Source organism: Nerophis lumbriciformis, linkage group LG31 (assembly GCF_033978685.3).
Source record: "Nerophis lumbriciformis linkage group LG31, RoL_Nlum_v2.1, whole genome shotgun sequence".
Lineage (NCBI taxonomy): Eukaryota > Metazoa > Chordata > Actinopteri > Syngnathiformes > Syngnathidae > Nerophis > Nerophis lumbriciformis.
Window position 1 is genome coordinate 8,990,001 of NC_084578.2, and position 20,694 is coordinate 9,010,694.

General features: G+C 41.0%; 1 protein-coding gene across 4 annotated transcripts in view; it reads left to right on the forward strand.

The window, feature by feature from the left end:
• Positions 1-20,694, forward strand: part of LOC133574411 (alsin-like) — a 135,520-nt gene that overhangs the window by 86,946 nt on the left and 27,880 nt on the right. For 3 of the 4 annotated variants that reach the window (XM_061926594.2, XM_061926596.2, XM_061926595.2), the window contains 8 exons: positions 15-113; positions 3,658-3,822; positions 4,278-4,389; positions 7,236-7,313; positions 13,056-13,192; positions 16,343-16,498; positions 19,800-19,914; positions 19,982-20,139. In XM_061926594.2, coding sequence (XP_061782578.1) covers positions 15-113; positions 3,658-3,822; positions 4,278-4,389; positions 7,236-7,313; positions 13,056-13,192; positions 16,343-16,498; positions 19,800-19,914; positions 19,982-20,139 — 1,020 coding nt within the window. The remainder of the gene's footprint in view (positions 1-14; positions 114-3,657; positions 3,823-4,277; positions 4,390-7,235; positions 7,314-13,055; positions 13,193-16,342; positions 16,499-19,799; positions 19,915-19,981; positions 20,140-20,694) is intronic. The other variant, XM_072912024.1, reaches the window with a different exon arrangement.

Consider the following 20,694-nt stretch of genomic DNA (forward strand, 5'->3'; position numbering starts at 1 on the left):
ATTTCTGCTTCCAGATACGGGGAGTGTATAATTCCAGACAAACTGCTGAATAAAGCAGGTTGCTACCAGGGACACTGGCGGGATGGCAAGATCCACGGCTTTGGCATCTACAGGTAAGGTTGCCTACTCTGTAAGAAAAAAATTAAAGGATACCTTTTGGGGCTGGTCGCCCTGAATTTTTATTTGTGTAAAAGGAGTTCATCTGTGGCCTCATGTCACTAGAGATGTGTAGCCTTCATATTAAAAATAGACGTACGTTCGAATCCAGAAAACTGCGTACGGTAGAGATGCGCTGTTTGCGGACACAACCGCGGAGTCTGCGGATTATCCGCGGGTCGGGCGGTTGAAATAAAAAAAAATTAGATTTTATCCGCGGGTCGGGCGGTTGAAATTAAAAAAAATTAGATTTTAAATAGATTCAGGCGGGTGGCAGTTAAACCAATTCGGAAATATATATACATAGTTAAATGTTGTTACCCACATTCGAAAAACGAGCAGGCACCTGCAGCACGCCACAACAGAAGAAGAAAAAAAAAAAAGATGGCAACGCCGGCAGCAAACGTGGCACGCGACAAACTAAAAAAGGGAATACTAAAGACCAGGGGGAAAAAAGGCCAGAAAAGTTCAGCGTGGACTCGTTTTTATGAGGTTGTAAATCAGGATGATAGTAATGCTGGCTACGTGATTTGCAAGAGCTGCGACGCTGTTTATGTCTACGACAGTCACAAAACCGGGACATCTAACATGGTGCATCACATTTGTGCAAAACCCCGAACCTCCACAAACACCCTGAGCATGAGCAGTTTCGTCCGCCGTGATCCCAGAAGAGTGCCACAGGATGTTAAAACAAGATAGAACGCAGCTGCCTGCAGCAGTTTGAGTGGCGCGAGCGCGCTCGGAGGTGCGCTCAGCGCGGCTCCCAGATGATTGCGCACTGGTGTGCGTCTGGGCCGTGACAGCGTGGCACGCATTGAATGTCTCTGCTGCATTGGATCAGTCTCCTTTTTTTAACAGGCAAAAGCTTTATAACCTCACTAATGCCTTGCATCGTCTATATTAGATATATAACAACGGGTGGGTGCGGGCGGGTGCGGTTTTGATCAAATGTTAGCTCGGTTGGATGGCGGATGGGTGACGACTTTTGTGATGCGGTTGCGGTTTAAATAATTGCCTATCCGCGCATCTCTAGCGTACGGTAGTAAAAATTCAGATGTATGAAAGTGTGCGCACGCACTAAGTGTGTGTGTGCATGTATATAATAATGCGTGTGTGTGTGTACATGTGTATATATGTATATGTAACTGTATATATATATATATATATATATATATATATATATATATATATATATATATATATATATATATATATGTGTGTGTGTGTATATGTACAAAACCCAAAACCAGTGAAGTTGGCACGTTGTGTAAATGGTAAATAAAAACAGAATACACTGATTTGCAAATCCTTTTCAACTTATATTCAATTGAATAGACTGCAAAGACAAGATATATAATGTTTGAACGTTATAACTCAATTTTTTTTGCAAATAATCATTAACTTAGGGGCATTTTTACCACTGTGTTACATGGCCTTTCCTTTTAACAACACTCAGTAAACGTTTGGGAACTGAGGAGACACATTTTTGAAGCTTTTCAGGTGGAATTCTTTCCCATTCTTGCTTGACGTACAGCTTAAGTTGTTCAACAGTCCGGGGTCTCCGTTGTGGTATTTTAGGCTTCATATTACGCCACACATTTTCAATGGGAGACAGGTTTGGACTACAGGCAGGCCAGTCTAGTACCCGCACTCTTTTACTATGAAGCCATGCTGTTGTAACACATACAGAATGTGGCTTGGCATTGTCTTGCTGAAATAAGCAGGGGCGTCCATGATAACGTTGCTTCAGCATTAATGGTGCCTTCACAGATGTGTAAGTTACCCATGCCTTGGGCACTAATACACCCCCATACCATCACAGATGCTGGCTTTTCAACTTTGCGCCTATAACAGTCCGGATGGCTCTTTCCCATTTTTGGTTTGAATGAGTCGTGTTCTTCCACTCACCGCACTGCTGCTTCATTGTGACACATATGCCTTGTTGTTGTTGCCCCCCTGCGGGGTGGCGGCAGCACTACCTACATGGGCAACCCGAGTTTGAATGGTTTCATCAAGCCTATTTGGGTCATGTTCGGCGGGCCAATATAATATATCAGTATACAGTGTATATTATTGTGGAGGTTGCCCTCCAGTGGGTTCTTCGGACCACCAAGCATTGACATGAGAGTCCAGGTCAGATTCACAATGACGTTTTATTTTTTCCATATACAGTCTTTTGTGGCTTTTCAGCAAATGTCTTTTCTCTCGCTCTCGCTCCGACTCTCCTTCAGCTCCAACTCCCACTCCAACAACTCTCTCGCTGATTTCGAAGCCGGTCTTGGCACACCCCGCTTCGCTGCAGGCCCGCAGGCCACGCCCCCCTCCACAATTATATACTGTGTATATAGTATGTAAATATTACATATACTGTGTATATAGTATGTAAATATTACATATATGTTATATTTAGGGACCGAGTCCCTTTGGGACAGAGGACCCTATTGTATTTCTAGCGTTTTATTATTATACCGCCGCCTCTTTGAGCTGTAATTTGACCCCCTTAACATGCTTCAAAACTCACCAAATTGAACACACACATCAGGATTGGCGAAAATTAAATAAATAAATGATAAATGGGTTATACTTGTATAGCGCTTTTCTACCTTCAAGGTACTCAAAGCGCTTTGACAGTATTTCCACATTCACCCATTCACACACACATTCACACACTGATGGTAATCAAAAAACCAAATTCCAAAACTCAAAATTGCGCTCTAGCACCCCCTAGGAAGAAAACACAGACAAAACTGCCTGTAACTCCCAGTAGGAATGTCGTAGAGACATGAAACAAAAACCTCTAAGTAGGTCTCACTTAGACCTATATTTCATACACTGACAACCCCCAGCAAAAATCAACAGGAAGTTTGCAATTCCCCCTTCAAAACAAAAGTTGTGTAAAAACAGTCACCTTTTTTCAAACATTATCTCCTCTGAGCGCGTTTGTCGTTTTGGCTTCAAACTAGCACAGGAGAGAGATTCAACCCTTCTGATTAAAAGTTAAAGAAAGAGTTTTAATTACTGCTCCGGTTTGGATTTTATGAGCCCTCAAAGTCGGTCCCGTCCATCGCTGCTTGCCGCTTTAATTTATTTTGCTACTGTGGTACATTTTTTCTGTCTATTTTATACTTGCATTATCCTTTCCGTCCTTACCCTTTCCATCCTTTGTAACTGAGCTACTGTGTAGAACAGTTTCCCTTGGGGATCAATAAAGTTTGTCTAAGTCTAAGTAACTGACACAATGCAAAGCGACTATTTCCAGAATGTTGTGTACCAGTGGTTGACTTAGTACCACCTCAGAAAACACTTGGTTTTCCAAATACCACCATAATGACCAACATTAAAATACAGTAGCGTCGTAGGTCTAAGTAGTCATTAAAAACTAGGCAGACATAAAGTCTAAAACTGTAATCTCTTATGCAACTCTTTGTTTTATCAGTTGCTCCGATATACAGCCGTACTGCCGGGTGCTGTTGTCTTCACGTTTGCCTTGGTCTTCCACAGATACGCCTCAGGCGACGTTTACGAGGGCTGCTTCAGCGATGGCCAGCGCCATGGCTACGGCATGCTGAGCTCTGGGAAGATGGACAAGACTTCTTCGGGTGTTTTCATCGGTCAGTGGGTCTACGACAAGAAGACGGGATATGGCGTTTATGATGACATCACCAGGTATGACGTGCAACTTCCTGTGTACGCAATATGATCGCGTTGTTGTCAACATTAGTGGGAAGAGGGCGGGGGATTTAAAAGCCATCATTGTGTATGTACAGTAGAGATTTGTATTTGACTTTAATAAATATTTGGGTAGAATTTTATTAAACAAAACCAGTTTTCTTTTAAGTAATGTAGAAATTAATCAGAGCTGTGTATCTATTTTATGCAGGAATGAATCATTAATCATAGAACTGGCACCCAATGTTATTTTTAAAAAAAGGATTGATTTTGAACCAAAAATCATTTTGAATTGAATCGTTACCCGCAAGAATCGAATCAAATCGTGTGGTGCCCAAAGATTCACAGCCCTAATTAGCATAACATTTTTAAATACTTCTTCCCACTTCTGTATTCTGCTAGTTGTGTCTTTTAGCTTGTCGTTGTATTGATGCCTTCCTTCGTTCTTCCAGGGGCGAGAAGTACATGGGAATGTGGCTGGATGATGAGAGGCATGGGAGGGCCTTGGTGGTGACTCAGTACGGCGTGTACTATGAAGGACACTTCAGGGAAAACAAGATGAGTGTAAGTGTCCACTTCAACTGAAAATGTTTCTTTTTTTAAGTTGATGGCATTTTCACTGATATATGGTGAATGTGAAAATAAATAGGGGTTAGCTACCGTATTTTTCGGATTATAAATCGCTCCGGAGTGTAAGTCGCACCGGCTGAAATTGCATAATAAAGAAGGAAAAAAACATATATAAGTCGCACTAGAGTATATGTCACATTTTTTGGGGAAATGTATTTGATAATACCCAACACCAAGAATAGAAGTTTGAAAGGTAATTTAAAATAAATAAAGAATAGTGAACAACAGGCTGAATAAGTGTACGTTATATGAGGCATAAATAACCAACTGAGAAGGTGCCTGGTATGTTAACGTAACATATTATGGTAAGAGTCATTCAAATTGTCATGTCTGTGTAATCATGTTTTGTCTTAGTCATGTTTTGTTTAGTTATTTGACTCTTTAGTTTCTGGCTTTTCACTCCCTTGTCTTGTTTCCATGGTTACCCATTAGTTTTCACCTGTCATGTCACGCACCTGTTGTTAATCATGTCTGTGTTATTTAAGCTTTTCATTTTCTGTTGTTCGTCCTGGTGACATCCTCACATTTATGCTCTGTCCATTCCTGACACTTCTTTCCATGTCCATCCTTCATGCTACTATTTTTGTCCAAGCCAAGTAAGTTTTTGTTCCATGTTTATAAGTCTTTTTGGTTTCATAGTTTGTTCTCCGCCATTGTGCGTGCTTTTCGTTTGTACTTTTTTTGCTATAGTCTTTTGGTTTCATAGTTTATTCTCCGCCACTGTGCGCGCTTTTCGTCTGCACTTTTTTTTTAATATATTAAATAAATCATGTACCTTCATTCCCGTCTCGCCCGAGCCAACTTTCCGTTGCATCCCGGAAAAGCAAACACCCAAGACCAAGTCTTGACAAAATAACTATAACATATAGAACATGCTATACGTTTACCAAACAATCTGTCACTCCTAATCGCTAAATCCCATGAAATCTTATACGTCTAGTCTCTTACGCGAATGAGCTAAATAATATTATTTGATATTTTACGGTAATGTGTTAATAATTTCACACATAAGTCGCTCCTGAGTATAAGTCGCACCCCCGGCCAGACTATGAAAAAAACTGCGACTTATAGTCCGAAAAATACGGTAGTTAGTTATCAATGGGGCCAACATCTGGGAGTTTATGAATTCTCAATCAATCAATTAATGTCCTTTTTTTAAGGAGATTAAAAACTAATTGAGATTCAAATCTATTTTCCAAGAGTGACCTGGCCAAGATGGCATCAAAAATAAAGTTACAGAAATACATATAAAAACAACAGAAAACAGCAGCACCGCAATTAAAAATAAATTACTTTTTTTTCTTTCTTTCTTTCTTTTAGTTTATTTCGAACATGAACACACTTACAGCGTAATACATCACACAATTTCATATCATTTCTCTTTACATCATGTCCGAAAAGGAGTTGGAAGAAGCAAAGCTTATTTAATCCTACCCCTTTCCCACTTCATAGCGTTTACAAATATATACATTCATTTACTGACCTTTTTATAGTAAAATGACATCCGTGAATGAGTAATACAACAGTTTTGTAATATGTTATTAATTAAGTCAGTCATTATTAACATACTGATATGAAGAATATCTTATGTTCAATAAGGTTGAAAGTATTTCTCATAATTCTTCTTTGTACTTTGTAAGCACTATTCATTTGAACAACCTCTTAAACTGGATCATATCAGTACAATGTTTAACTTCTTTACTTAATCTGTTCCATCATTTACTTACATACGGTATACTAGATGAAGCAATTCCTGAAGAAATAACGTGTGAATGCTCCAATGCTGAAGTTGAACTTCAAAATGACTAATTGTTGAAGTAGAGCACACAATTCCTGAACAGGCTGAATATTTTGAAGTTGGAACGGTTTGAATCGGATAAAAAATGTGGGAGTTGTGGAACTTTAAAAAATGTCCCATTATTTCAATGGAAATTTCATGGAAATTTGGGAATTTCGGAAAAAGCGGGAATTTTTTTTGAAAATGCTAAATATTTTGAATGTTGGTGTTGGAATTTTTCAAATCAGTCGAAAAGTCTTGTAGTAGTAACATTTTTCATTGAGAAATAGTATTAGAGAATTCCTGGTATTTCGGGAAAACCAGAAATTTTTAAAGTGGGTTGAAAAATGTGGAAGGAGTCGTCGACTGTAAAAAGGGTTTGAAATAACGGGAATTCTGCGAATTCCTGGAATTTTTTTGAACTTGGAAAATTGATAGTTTGAACGTCCAGGATGAGTGGAATATGTTGAAGGTGGAAATGGTTTGAATCTGTTGAAAAATGGCCAATTAATTTTGAATGGGAAAAATGTCCTTGAAACCTGGAATTCTGGGAAATCCTGCAAATTTTTGGAATTTGTCAAGGGAAAACCGGCGATTCCCGAATAGGCTGAACGGTTTGAAGTTGGAACGGTTTGAATCGGGTGAAGGTAGAGTGTGCCAAAATCTTGAGAATAATAATAATAAAAATAACAATACTAATAATAATAATAATAAATATATGCATTTTGGTGTATAAAACCATGTGTGAATTCTTTGGAGCATTCACACAATTAACATAAACACAAAGTATAACATGTTTCAGTAAAAACAACTTAAAACAAGTACAATGCCCAATAGAAACAGTTTCTCCATCCTTTAAAATGACCTGAAATTTCCCCAAAGTGATCAGTTTAGGTAACTTCCTTATTCCATGACCATTGAGAAGCATATCTGAAAAAAACATTTTTTTTCCAAGATTTGAGTTGGCTGGAAGAATTTTGATGCAATGTGGATGTTCTCTCAGGGTCTAGGTCTGCTGGTATCAGATGATGACACTGCTTTCCATGGGGAGTTCTCTGAAGACTGGACTGTCAACGGGAAGGTAGGAGATAAGTCTCTAATTCAGTTGCATCTGCTTGTCATGACGCTGCTGACAAGGCAGCAGTAGATGCATTCCAACATACTATACATCGTTTCATCTCCCGCATGGAAGTAAACATTAGTTACTGGCCTCTCAATGAAAGTGGTTGGTAGGTCTTTATTGTCATTGCACAAGTACAACGAAACTTTGTTTTCAGCACAAACCCGTTCAAGATTAGACAAACAGTGTACATCGACGTCCCACTGGGGTGAGTTTTTCCTTGCCCTTATGTGGGCTCTGTACCGAGGATGTCGTTGTGGCTTGTGCAGCCCTTTGAGACACCTGTGATTTAGGCATACTTGCCAACCCTCCCGGATTTTCCGGGAGACTCCCGAAATTCAGCACCTCTCCCGAAAACCTCCCGGAAGAAATTTTCTCCAGAAAATCTCCCGGAATTCAGCCGGAGCTGGAGGCCACGCCCCCTCCAGCTCCATGCGGACCTGAGTCCAGTGTGCGCACACAAGGAGATGAAGCAGAAGAAGAGACCATAGTCTAAGAGCGCAGGGGAGACACTTCTCCAGGGCCGATGTATGCTCAGGGCAACACCCTTCACCTTACCCGGCAGTGGGTCTCCACAGCGGACGACTTTAGGGTGAATGATGAGTCCAGCGATTAGTTGCAAATCTTGCTTTATTGATTGCTTGCAGACAGCCAATCCAACACAAAACCAACTAGTCCCTCCCCCACTCACTCTACTCTCCCTCTCTTCTCTCGCCCACACACTCACTGACGTCACTCACCTCACATGCTGTCACTTATTAAAGGGCCACACACACACACATACTCTACTCTCATAACACACAGTACAGTTAGTAGAACAACTGTGTTTTCATTACTGTGTATTTGATAGGTGCCATTGCCCCGGAATTGTATTGCATTGTACTTTCAAGTACAACAATGAGTAGATGAGTGTTATGTGTGTGTATATGTTAAAGTTAAAAGTTAAAGTTACAGTACCAATGATTGTCACACACACACTAGGTGTGGCGAAATTATTCTCTGCATTTAACCCATCACCCTTGATCACCCCCTGGGAGGTGAGGGGAGCAGTGGGCAGCAGCGGTGGCCGCGCCCGGGAATCATTTTTTGGTGATTTAACCCCCAATTCCAACCCTTGATACTGAGTGCCAAGCAGGGAGGTAATGGGTCCCATTTTTATAGTCTTTGGTTTGACTCGGCCGGGGTTTGAACCCACAACCTACCGATCTCAGGGCGGACACTCTAACCACTAGGCCACTGAGTAGTAGTATGTGTAAATAAATGAACACTGAAATTCAAGTATTTCTTTTATTTATATATATAATAAAATAAATAAATATATATATATAGCTAGAATTCACTGAAAGTCAAGTATTTCATATATATATATATATATATATATATATATATATATATATATATATATGTATTTCATATATATATATATATATATATATATATATATATATATATATATATACATATATGAATGAAATACTCCAGTTGGTGAATTCTAGCTGTAAATATACTCATCCCCTCTTAACCACGCCCCCAACCACGCCCCCCGCCCCAACCACGCCCCACCACGCCCCTACCCACCACCTCCCGAAATCGGAGGTCTCAAGGTTGGCAAGTATGGATTTAGGGCTATATAAATAAACATTGATTGATTGATTGATACAGGGTTACAGAACAGGAACGCTGATGGGTCGCCACAAGGCGCCCCTAAAAGATGGGAAAAAGGTAAACGCTGGGAAAGGATGAGTAAAAAAATATAATCTAGACTGGGCTCCTAAGGGGGCCCAGTCTGGAGTGGGAAAAAAACCTCCATAAAAGCACATATACATATTACAACATACATTTCGAGATAGCTAGCAACAGAGGGGAGGGAGTGGAGGGCCACGGTGCAGGCTGCACCTCTCAAACGCTGCCCTTCAGTCCATCACCCCAATGGGATTTGCGTCAAGGGTGTTGGATTGGGGGTGGGGTATGTGTGTGTGTGGCGTATATTTTTTGTGGATGCATGTGTGTGTGTAAGCCTGCAGTGTGTCTCTGTTCCGCGGCCTTGATGTCGTGCAGCCGATAGTCAGTCCAAAGTCAACAACAACAACAGGTGTGTGTCCATGAGAGACAAGAAGGGAGTTTGTTGTGTCTTCGCCGCAACTGTCCTTCGGGAGAGTCTCGAAGTCAGGGAAACAATCCAAGTTAGAATGTTTTGTATGCGAGAGAAAATAAAATTTGCTTTTCACTCTAGATTGTCTATGACTGGTCCTCAAAAACCTACGGGACAGACAATCCGATGTGATCCAAATCACAAGAGTGTCCACAGTTTTTCCCGCATCCTCCTAATCATTTGTGGCAGCTTTGGGGTACTTTGAAGACTGCCAGCAACTTCCAATTTGTGTACAAACCAGAGCAACGCTTACTCCAATCAGCAGATGTCCTGTTGTCATAATTCCGAATAGGTAGATATCTTCATGTCCTCGACTGAAAGGGTCGCCAGTAGAGATGCGCGGTTTGCGGGCACAACCGTGGAGTCCGCGGATTATCCGCGGATCGGGCGGATGAAATTTAAAAAAAATTAGATTTTATCCGCGGGTCGGGTCGGGTGATTGAAATTAAAAAAAATTAGATTTTAAATAGATTCAGGCGGGTGGCAGTTAAACCAATTCGGAAATATATATACATAGTTAAATGTTGTTACCCACATACGAAAAACGAGCAGGCACCTGCAGCATATGCCACAACAGAAGAAAAAAAAGAAAAAGAGATGGACACTTTTACGGAGTGGAGAAGGGACGCCTCGCCGGGGTCCGGGACCGAGGCCCCTTCCCCCAAGAGGGCCCCACCGGGAGCCGTAGCTGCGGCGATCCGTGAGAAGGGCCCGACGCACGTCCAGGGTCACCACCGCGCCCACCGCACCGACACCCCGCCTCGTCCGCCTTCGCCGCGGCCGGCGTCACGTGCAGCAGGTAAGCAGCTTACCTGCCCGCCACCCCCGTGGCCGGGGGCTCGTAACAGGGGTCACTCCGCGCCCCGCCCGCGCAGCTTACCTGCCCGCCACCCCTGTTGCCGGGGGCGCGTAACAGGGGTCACTCCGCGCGCAGTGCGCTCACGAAAGGGGTGGGGCTCACCCTGGTTGATATAGACAGCAGGACGGTGGCCATGGAAGTCGGAACCCGCTAAGGAGTGTGTAACAACCCACCTGCCGAATCAACTAGCCCTGAAAATGGATGGCGCTGGAGCGTCGGGCTCATACGCGGCCGTCGCCGGCAGCGAGACGCGCTTGGAGGTGCGCTCAGCGCGGCTCCCATATGATTGCGCACTGGTGTGCGTCTGGGTCGTGACAGCGTGGCACGCGAATGTCTGTGCTGCATTGGATCAGTCTCCTTTCTTTAACAGGCAAAAGCTTTATAACCTCACTAATGCCTTGCATCGTCTATATTAGATATATAACAACGGGCGGGTGCGGGCGGATGGCGGGCAGATGCGGTTCTGATCAAATGTTAGATCGGGTGGATTGCGGATGGTTGACGACTTTCTGATGCGGTTGCGGATTAAATATCCGCGCATCTCTAGTCGCCAGGCACGCGGCACTCTTTCTTCTCCCAAGAGTCCGTCGTCTTCTCCCAAGAGTCCGTCGTGTGTGCGGCAACAACCGCTCCGTCACGACAAGCAGGTTCCCCCAAATCCAAGATCTTGTCAATTTTGTTGAGGCCAGTTAAATAGTTCCAATGTTTAGATTTGGAGAGCAGTGCAAAAAGAGGCAACAAAAAAGTTAAGACAAGACAAAGAAGCACGCAGGAGAGATAAGGGAGAGGAAAGGGGTGCGTCCGCCCTCGATGAGTGCCAGAGAGAAAAACAGTGAAATTGGGACGACCTGAGCTTGGGTTTGGGGGAACCTGCCTGTTCTATTGATGGACTCTTGGGAGAGTTGTGTGCCTGGTGATTCTTTCAGTAGAGGATGTTGAAGACATCTACCTATTCGGAACTATGATAACAGGACATCTGCTGACTGGAGTAAGCATTGCTCTAGTGCGGGGGTCGGTAACCTGTGTCTCCGGAGCTGATGTGACTCTTAAGCGCCGCCCTAGTGGCGCTAAAATGTATGAAAATGGAAAAAGATGGGGGGGGGGGGAATATATGTTTTGTTTTAATATGGTTTCTGTAGGAGGACTAACATGACACAAACCTTCCTAATTGTTATAAAGCCCACTGTTTATTATGTTTGTGTTTATCATTTATGTATACAAGTTCGTTAAGTTTGTACATAGAGTGAACAGGTAGTTCTAGCTCAGAGTAATTTATGATTTAAAGAAAAGGGGTGGGATTAAATAAGTGTAAACTTCTTCTCACTCCTTTTCAAATATGTAAAAAAAATAAATAAATAGAAGTCCATTGCTCATTTGTTTTCGTTTTTTAATCTCCATTGTTTTCATTTTGTTGTAATGGCTGTTAAGGCTATAGCACTGTATTGGATCAGGCTTGCTCTTGTTTTTTTTGCATATTTGAAATAAAAATATATCAATCAATCAATCAATCAATGCTTCACTGATGAGACTATTTGGTGAATGCCGTTTTGTCCTACTAATTTCGACGATCCTTGAACTCACCGTAGTTGCGTGGCCTGTGACACAATAGTTTGTTTACATGCATAACTTTCTCCGACGCTGCCACTCCTTCTTTGTCTCATTTTGTCCACCAAACCTTTTATGCTGTGCGTGAATGCACAAAGGTGAGCTTTGTTGATGTCACTGACTTGTGTGGAGTGCTAATCAGGCATATTTGGTCAGTGCATGACTGCAAGCTAATCGATGCTAACATGCTATTTAGGCTAGTTGTATGTACATATTGCATCATCATGTCTTATTTGTAGGTATATTTGAGCTTGTTTAATTTCCTTTACTTATGTCCTCTATGTATATAATTTATATTTGCATGTCTGATGACACATTTTGTGTATGTAATAGCTGCTGAATTTCTGATAGTTGTTTGTGTGCAATTTTGTTCCAGACCACAGCAAATGTTACCCATCTTGCAAAGATTGTAATAAATCCACTAGAAGAAGACAGCCTGCTGTTACCTTTAACTTGGACACACACATCTATACCTTTGGCAATTCTGAGACAGTCATTTCCAGGAGTTATCTCACCCTCTGGGAAGCCTCTGTTTTACTAATGTTTTCCAATGTAGTAAAAATGTGTAGAATAAATATTACATTTTAGCATTTCTGTCAATGAAAATTTGCATCAGCCTGCGACACTTCGTCATTTTGATAGTAGGCTAATATAACTAATATAGACACTTACATCATGTGTTGCCTTCATTATAAAACTTATATAAGGCTTTTATTTTTTTGCTGCTCTAGACAAATTTGTTTTTACTATTTTTGGTCCAGTATGGCTCTTTCAACATTTTGGGTTGCGGACCCCTGCCCTAGTGTATCAACACTTTTGGAAGATGCTGGCATCTGTTCAAGGTACCCTAAAGGTACCACAAATTATTGAAGGTTGGGCAGAACTGTGGGCACTCAGAGTTGTGTGAAATCACAAACTGGATAACATCTTGGAGAAGCTTTCCGCTATGCAAGACGAAACTTCGGGCCAGATTGAATGTCTCTTCTTGGACTAATTTTGTTGTATTTTTTAAGTGCAATGACAACAAAGTTTATTCTATTCTATTTTTATCTAGTTGATGCAGTGCTCATCCTCTTCCTCCTTTCAGGGTGTGTTATCCCTCGCCAACGGTGACTCTATCGAAGGCCATTTCAGTGGCGAGTGGAATGCAGGTCTCAAGGTGACTGGAACTTACACCAAACTAGCCGCTGATGAGCCCGAGGACAAAGACAGAGACCACTTTTTGTGAGTGTTATTTGTAAGGCTTTTGTAGTCCAAGTTTTAAACAGAGCTGATGTTTGCTGGGTGAGAACTGAAAGATATTTATTTCAGGGCACTTGTTTGCTCACCACTTCCTCACTTTGATTCTGTAACATGTTTCAATATTCGTTATTTTATGCATTCGAAAACGTAAATGAATGTTAGCAAATGTCAGCTAACAATAAAGCCAATGTGAGTCACTCTATTCTGGCTATAAAGCGCTCTAAAAAAAAACCTCCAAAAATCTTAATCATAATCCTCACGCAAGTTTAAAATTAAAAGTTGCTGCAAACGAGCGTTTTTTTTTAGAGTCTTTCTCACTATCTCCGGGTATAAGATGATAGTCAAAGTTGATTGTCTCGGTTTATGTCCACAACTTTTTACTATCCTGGTGAGAGACATTATTTATAATCTAGAATTAACTTTCACCAACTCAGAGAAACCAACAGGAAATGTGTCCCGTGAAAAAAAAAAACCGTCCGACCGGAACTCTCTAATAACTAAAGTTCCTTGGGTGAATAATGTAAACTCACTACACCGGTATGTTTTAGCGCTTTCATGGCGAGTTTACTGACAGATATAAGTAAGAACTTTAAACTACTTTATATTAGAAATGGCAACAGCGGAGGATGAATGTCACATAACAAGAAGATAGAGACAAAGAAGAAGCTTATCGACTACGGTGTCGGACTACAAAGACAGACAATTTTGCGGGATTTATGCAGATCCTAAATACAGATCAGCAGGTACCAGAAGATAAGAAAAGTTCGTTTTGCATAATTTGCGAAACAAAACGCCAGATAATATGTCTTACCTTACACACACACCATAATAATACTTGTATGTTTAATGCACCGACAATCCATCAATTGGTGCGGCTTCATAGCTTACCAAAGTCGTACTAAAACATTTTGATAGATTTTTGAGCGCCGTGTGTAATGTTCTATATTTTCAATTAAACATATAAAATGTTGCTGTTGTATACTTGAGTCATATTGTCATCATAGTGCAGTCCACACATATCTCTTATGTTTGACTGCCATCTACTGGTCACACTTATCATTACACCATGTACCAAATAAAATTGCTTCGAGATCGGTAAGCAAAACCAGAATTATTCCGTACATTAGGCGCGCCGGGTTATAAGGCGCACTGTCGAGTTTTGAGAAAATGAAAGGAATTTAAGTGCGCCTTATAGACCGGAAAATACGGTAGTTTGTCTGCGTTAGCGCTTATAATAACAATATATTGCTAACACTTAAGGTCACGAGATGTAAATGGAGCATTATTCACAGTTTTTGGATGTTTTTTAGAGGGCTTTGTGGCCGCAGTATAGTATACCCATTAGGTGCATTGTTAGGCACCATGTACTTGCCATATTTGACTACCGTACTTAGAATGCATTAAGCAAGAAAAACATATGTGTTCTTTTAAATGATAAATGGGTTATACTTGTATAGAGCTTTTCTACCTTCAAGGTACTCAAAGCGCTTTGACACTACTTCCACATTTACCCATTCACACACACATTCACACACTGATGGAGGGAGCTGCCATGCAAGGCGCTAACCAGCACCCATCAGGAGCAAGGGTGAAGTGTCTTACTCAGGACACAACGGACATGACGAGGTTGGTACTAGGTGGGGATTGAACCAGGGACCCTCGGGTTGCGCACGGCCACTCTCCCACTGCGCCACGCCGTACATAAGGATTGTGAACAATAGGCAAAATTCTCCCCAAAAAACGTGCATTTCACCTTTTAAAGGGGAACATTATCACAATTTCAGAATTGTTAAAACCATTAAAAATCAGTTCCCAGTGGCTTATTATATTTTTCGAAGTTTTTTTCAAAATTTTACCCATCACGCAAGATCCCTAAAAAAGGCTTCAAAGTGCCTGATTTTAACCCTCGTTATAAACACCCGTCCATTTTCCTGTGACGCCACATAGTGAAGCCAACACAAACAAACATGGCGGAAAGAACAGCAAGCTATAGCGACATTAGCTCGGATTCAGAATCGGATTTCAGCGGCTTAAGCGATATCAACAGATTACGAATGTATTGAAACGGATGGTTGCAGTGTGGAGGCAGGTAGGGAAAACGAAATTGAAGAAGAAACTGAAGCTATTGAGCCATATCGGTTTGAACCGTATGCAAGCGAAAACGACAAAAACGACACGACAGCCAGCGACACGGGAGAAAGCGAGGACGAATTCGGCGATCGCCTTCTAACCAACGATTGGTATGTGTTTGTTTGGCATTAAAGGAAACTAACAACTATGAACTAGGTTTACAGCATATGAAATACATTTGGCAACAACATGCACTTTGAGAGTGCAGATAACCCAATTTTCATCAATTAATATATTCTGTAGACATACCCTCATCCGCTCTCTTTTCCTGAAAGCTGATCTGTCCAGTTTTGGAGTTGATGTCAGTAGGCCAGGGAAGCTAGGGTCGATAGGGGGTTTAGCTCGCTCGTCTGCGGGAACAAACTGCCGCCATTGCTTGCCGTGCTACCGAGGTCCTTTGTCCCTGAATTGCTCACACACTCCGGCAGATTCAAAGGAGGTCTGGCGGCAGATTTCTTTGACTTTATCGTTGGAAATGCATCTGCTTTGAGTGTCGCAGGATATCCACACATTCTTGCCATCTCTGTCGTAGCATAGCTTTCGTCGGTAAAGTGTGCGGAACAAACCTCCAATTTCTTGCCACTTTTGCATCTTTGGGCCACTGGTGCAACTTGAATCCGTCCCTGTTCGTGTTGTTACACCCTCCGACAACACACCGACGAGGCATGATGTCTCCAAGGTACGAAAAAACGGAAAATAACAGAGCTGATTTGACTCGGTGTTTGAGAAAATGGCGGATTGCTTCCCGATGTGACGCCACGTTGTGACGTCATCGCTCCGAGAGCGAATATTAGAAAGGCGTTTAATTCGCCAAAATTCACCCATTTAGAGTTCGGAAATCGGTTAAAAAAATATATGGTCTTTTTTTCTGCAACATCAAGGTATATATTGACGCTTACATAGGTCTGGTGATAATGTTCCCCTTTAAGTTTTGGACTGTTCAATCAATGTCAACCTTTCTGCTTTTGCGCAATGAAAAGTATGATTTTTGTGAATGTGCAGCAGGTTGGGTCAGCATGTAGTGGCCGCAGGTGAGCGGTGGGTGTGTGTCTTTGACGAATGCTGGAGGCGACTGGGCTGTGACGTCGCCGCCAGAGGAGACAGGACGACAGCCTGGGAAAACATCGCCGTTTCCATCGCCAGTGGACGCCAACACAGGTACACAACACACATGACACCTTGTCGTACAAAAACAGCTTTAACATGTAACTTAGACAGGGGTCGGCAACCCGCTAAAGATTAAAAGCCTTATATAAGTGATATAATGAAGTCAATACATATATGAATGTCCATATTAGCTATATTTGCCTACTATCAAAATGACTTTAAAAGTCTTATATAAGTCATATAATGAAGACAACAAATGATTTAAGTATCTATATTAGCTATACTAGCCTACTATCAAAATGACTTTAAAAGTATTATAATGAAGTCAACACATGATATAGGTGTCTATGTTAACGATATTAGCCTACTATCAAAATAACTATGTGTCGCAGGCTGACACAAATCTCCGTTGACAAAAAATGTTGAAATGTAATATTCATTCTACACATTTTTACAACATTGGAAAACATTAGTACAACTTCTCAGAGGGTGAGATAACTCCTGGAAATGACTGTCTTAGAATGGCCAAAGGTATAGATTTGTGTGTCCAAGTTAAAGGAAATGGCAGACTGTCTTCTTCTAATGGATTCATACCAATCTATGCAAGCTAGGTAATGTTTGCTGTGGTCTGGAACAACATGGCAGACAAACAACTATCAGAAATGCAGCCAATATTACATACAGATAATGTGTTATGAGACATGCAAATATAAATTAAATACACAGAGGACATAGGAAATTAAATGAGCTCAAATATACCTACAAGTGAGGCATAATGATGCAATATGTACATAAAGCTAGTCTAAATAGCATGTTAGTACCGATTAGCTTGCAGTCATGCAGTGACCAAATATGCCTGACAAGCACTCCACACAAGTCAATAACAGCAACAAAGCTCCCCTTTGTGCATTCACGCACAGCATAAAATGTTTGATGGACAAAATGAGTCTAAATAGCATGTTAGCACCGATTAGCTTGCAGTCATGCATTGACCAAATATGCCTGATAAGCACTCCGCACAAGTCAATACCGTCAACAACTTTGTGCATTCACACACAGCATAAAACGATTGGTGGACAAAATGAGACAAAGAATGAGTGTCAAAAAATGTCTTTCTCTGGCATCGTCGAAGAAAGTTGTACATGTAAACAAACTACGGTGAGTCCAAGGACCGCCAAAAGTAGTAGGACAAAACGGCGCTCGCCAAATCAGAGAATCATGTTTAATATAAACCATACTTGCCAACCCTCCCGAATTTTCCGGGAGACTCCCGAAATTCAGCGCCTCTCCCGAAAAACTCCCGGGACAAATATTCTCCCGAAAATCTCCCGATTTTCAGCCGGAGCTGGAAGCCACGCCCCCTCCAGCTCCATGCGGACCTGAGTGAGGACAGCCTTTTTTCGTGACGGGAAGACAACAGGGTGACAAGAACTAAATCATCCAGACTAGAGATAAATTGTATTATTATGTTTATTTTACCTAAAAATAAATATATTTATTAATTAAAAAAAAAAAAAAAACTAAATACATTTTTACTATATTTTGCTAAAAACATCAAAATTAATTGTATTTTTATTTGTATTTTTTAGTGACTCCTTATTACATCCAGCCATAGAATTATACACTAAAATAAACATATTTCAAATAATTGATTTTAAATTATCATAATAATTCATTTAAAATGACCATATTTAATTATTAAAATAATTGCTTGTTTATCAACAACTTTAGCATTTTATTCATTACATTTTGAAACTCTCTGAAGCCAAGTTATGTTATATTCCTTAATATTTATTTATGCAAGTTTGAAGTATCAATGATCTAAACACAGTTTTGTTTGCATATTTTCAGGATGTAGATATCTACATATATATATATATATATATATATATATATATATATATATATATATATATATATATATATATATATATATATGTATGTGTGTGTGGGAAAAAAAATCACAAGACTTCTTCATCTCTACAGGCCTGTTTCATGAGGGGTTCCCTCAATCATCAGGAGATTTTGATTGATTTGATTTGATTGAGGGAACCCCTCATGAAACAGGCCTGTAGAGATGAAGTAGTCTTGTGATTTTTTTTTTGATTTTTTTTTCCCACTTATACATATATTGCGCTCTACTACGGTATCGAGCACTATTTTTTGGATAACCTTATTAAGACATATATATATATATATATATATATATATATATATATATATATATATATATATATATATATATATATATATATATATATATATATGTATGTATGAAATACTTGACTTGGTGAATTCTAGCTGTCAATATACTCCTCCCCTCTTAACCACGCCCCCAACCACCCCCCGCCCCACCCCCCACCTCCCGAAATCGGAGGTCTCAAGGTTGGCAAGTATGACATAGGGATAGGGACGGCGTGGCGCAGTGGGAGAATGGCCGTGCGCGACCCGAGGGTCCCTGGTTCAATCCCCACCTAGTACCAACCTCGTCATGTCCGTTGTGTCCTGAGCAAGACACTTCACCCTTGCTCCTGATGGGTGCTGGTTAGCGCCTTGCATGGCAGCTCCCTCCATCAGTGTGTGAATGTGTGTGTGAATGGGTAAAATGTGGAAGTAGTGTCAAAGCGCTTTGAGTACCTTGAAGGTAGAAAAGCGCTATACAAGTACAACCCATTTATTTATTTATTTATTTATATAAACAGTGGGATTTCTAACAATTAGGGATGTTTTTTTGTCATGTTGTCCTCCTGCGGAAACCATATTAAAACAAAAATGAAGATGTCAGGTTCAAACACTGATGACATCTATTAAACGAGACAAGAAGCAAGGAATTAAACAGACATAATTAAATTTGGCTCAATTTGAGGAGAAACGTCTGGGCTGTACTCCTGTACAGTATCCAGCACGCTCTAACGGAAAAAGGTCCACGTCTCCTCTTTTATTTGGATATTCCCTGTTTACATAACAGCTGTTTCTAAATGAATAGGGGGTATGTAAACAGCCATTGTTTTCGGTCACATTAACCCAAAAAAAAAGATGCCTCGGGCTTGGACTGGTCTTGGATCGAGCTTGGGCAAGTCTTGGATCACAATAGATAACCCCTCCCGTCTCATCCCATCGTACACAACGGAATTTTCCAAGCCTTTGGCTTGGTGCAACAAAGACAGCTTTCGTCTGTTCACTGGGAACTCAGAGAACGGAAAGTTTTTTGATAATTTACATACAATTTTTCTGACAATATTTTTCCCACGTTTTTCTATTTTCATACATTTTTGAAAAAGCTCCAGGGAGCCACTCGGGCGCCGCTGAAAACTAAGATGTAATGCTTGTTGTTATTGTTGCGTGTGCGTAGTCCGCACCTCAGCAGGTCTCAGAGCAAAGTGTTGGAGGGTTTGGAGTGCATCCCCCAGCATGGAGAAGCGGTCACGGTCAAGAACTACAACAACATACAAAGATACCTCACAAAGGTGTGTGCGCCTGCGTCGTGTTCCGTCACTCCTGTGTCTAATTATAGAACATGTGTGTACGTTTAAGGCGTGTGAAACCCCGATCCACCCTCTGGGCTGGCTGGTAGAGACTTTGGTGACCGTCTACAGGATGACCTACGTGGGCGTGGGATCCAACCGCAGACTGCTAAGGGAGGCTGTAAAGGAGCTGCAGGCCTACCTCCAACACTTCTACTGCATCGTCAGGTAAATTCACCATCCTCTTTTAGTCCATTATAGTAGAAACTCAACATCTCCAATTAAAATCTTACAGGTGTTTGTACCCCTAAAAATAAGACAATAGAATGTACTACAATCAACTACAGTAGTTTTATGTAGTAATGTACCGTATTTTTCCGACTATAAGGCGCACTTAAAATCCTTTCATTTAGAGATGTCCGATAATATCGGACTGCCGATATTATCGGCCGATAAATGCTTTAAAATGTATTATCGGAAATTATCGGTATCAGTTTCAAAAAGTAAAATGTATGACTTTTTAAAACGCCGCTGTGTACACGGACGTAGGGAGAAGTACAGAGCGCCAATGAACCTTAAAGGCACTGCCTTTGCGTGCCGACCCAATCACATAATATCTACAGCTTTTCACACACAAGTGAATGCAATTCATACTTGGTCAACAGCCATACAGGTCACACTGAGGGTGGCCGTATAAACAACTTTAACACTGTTACAAATATGTGCCACACTGTGAACCCACACCAAACAAGAATGACAAACACATCCGCACCGTAACACAAC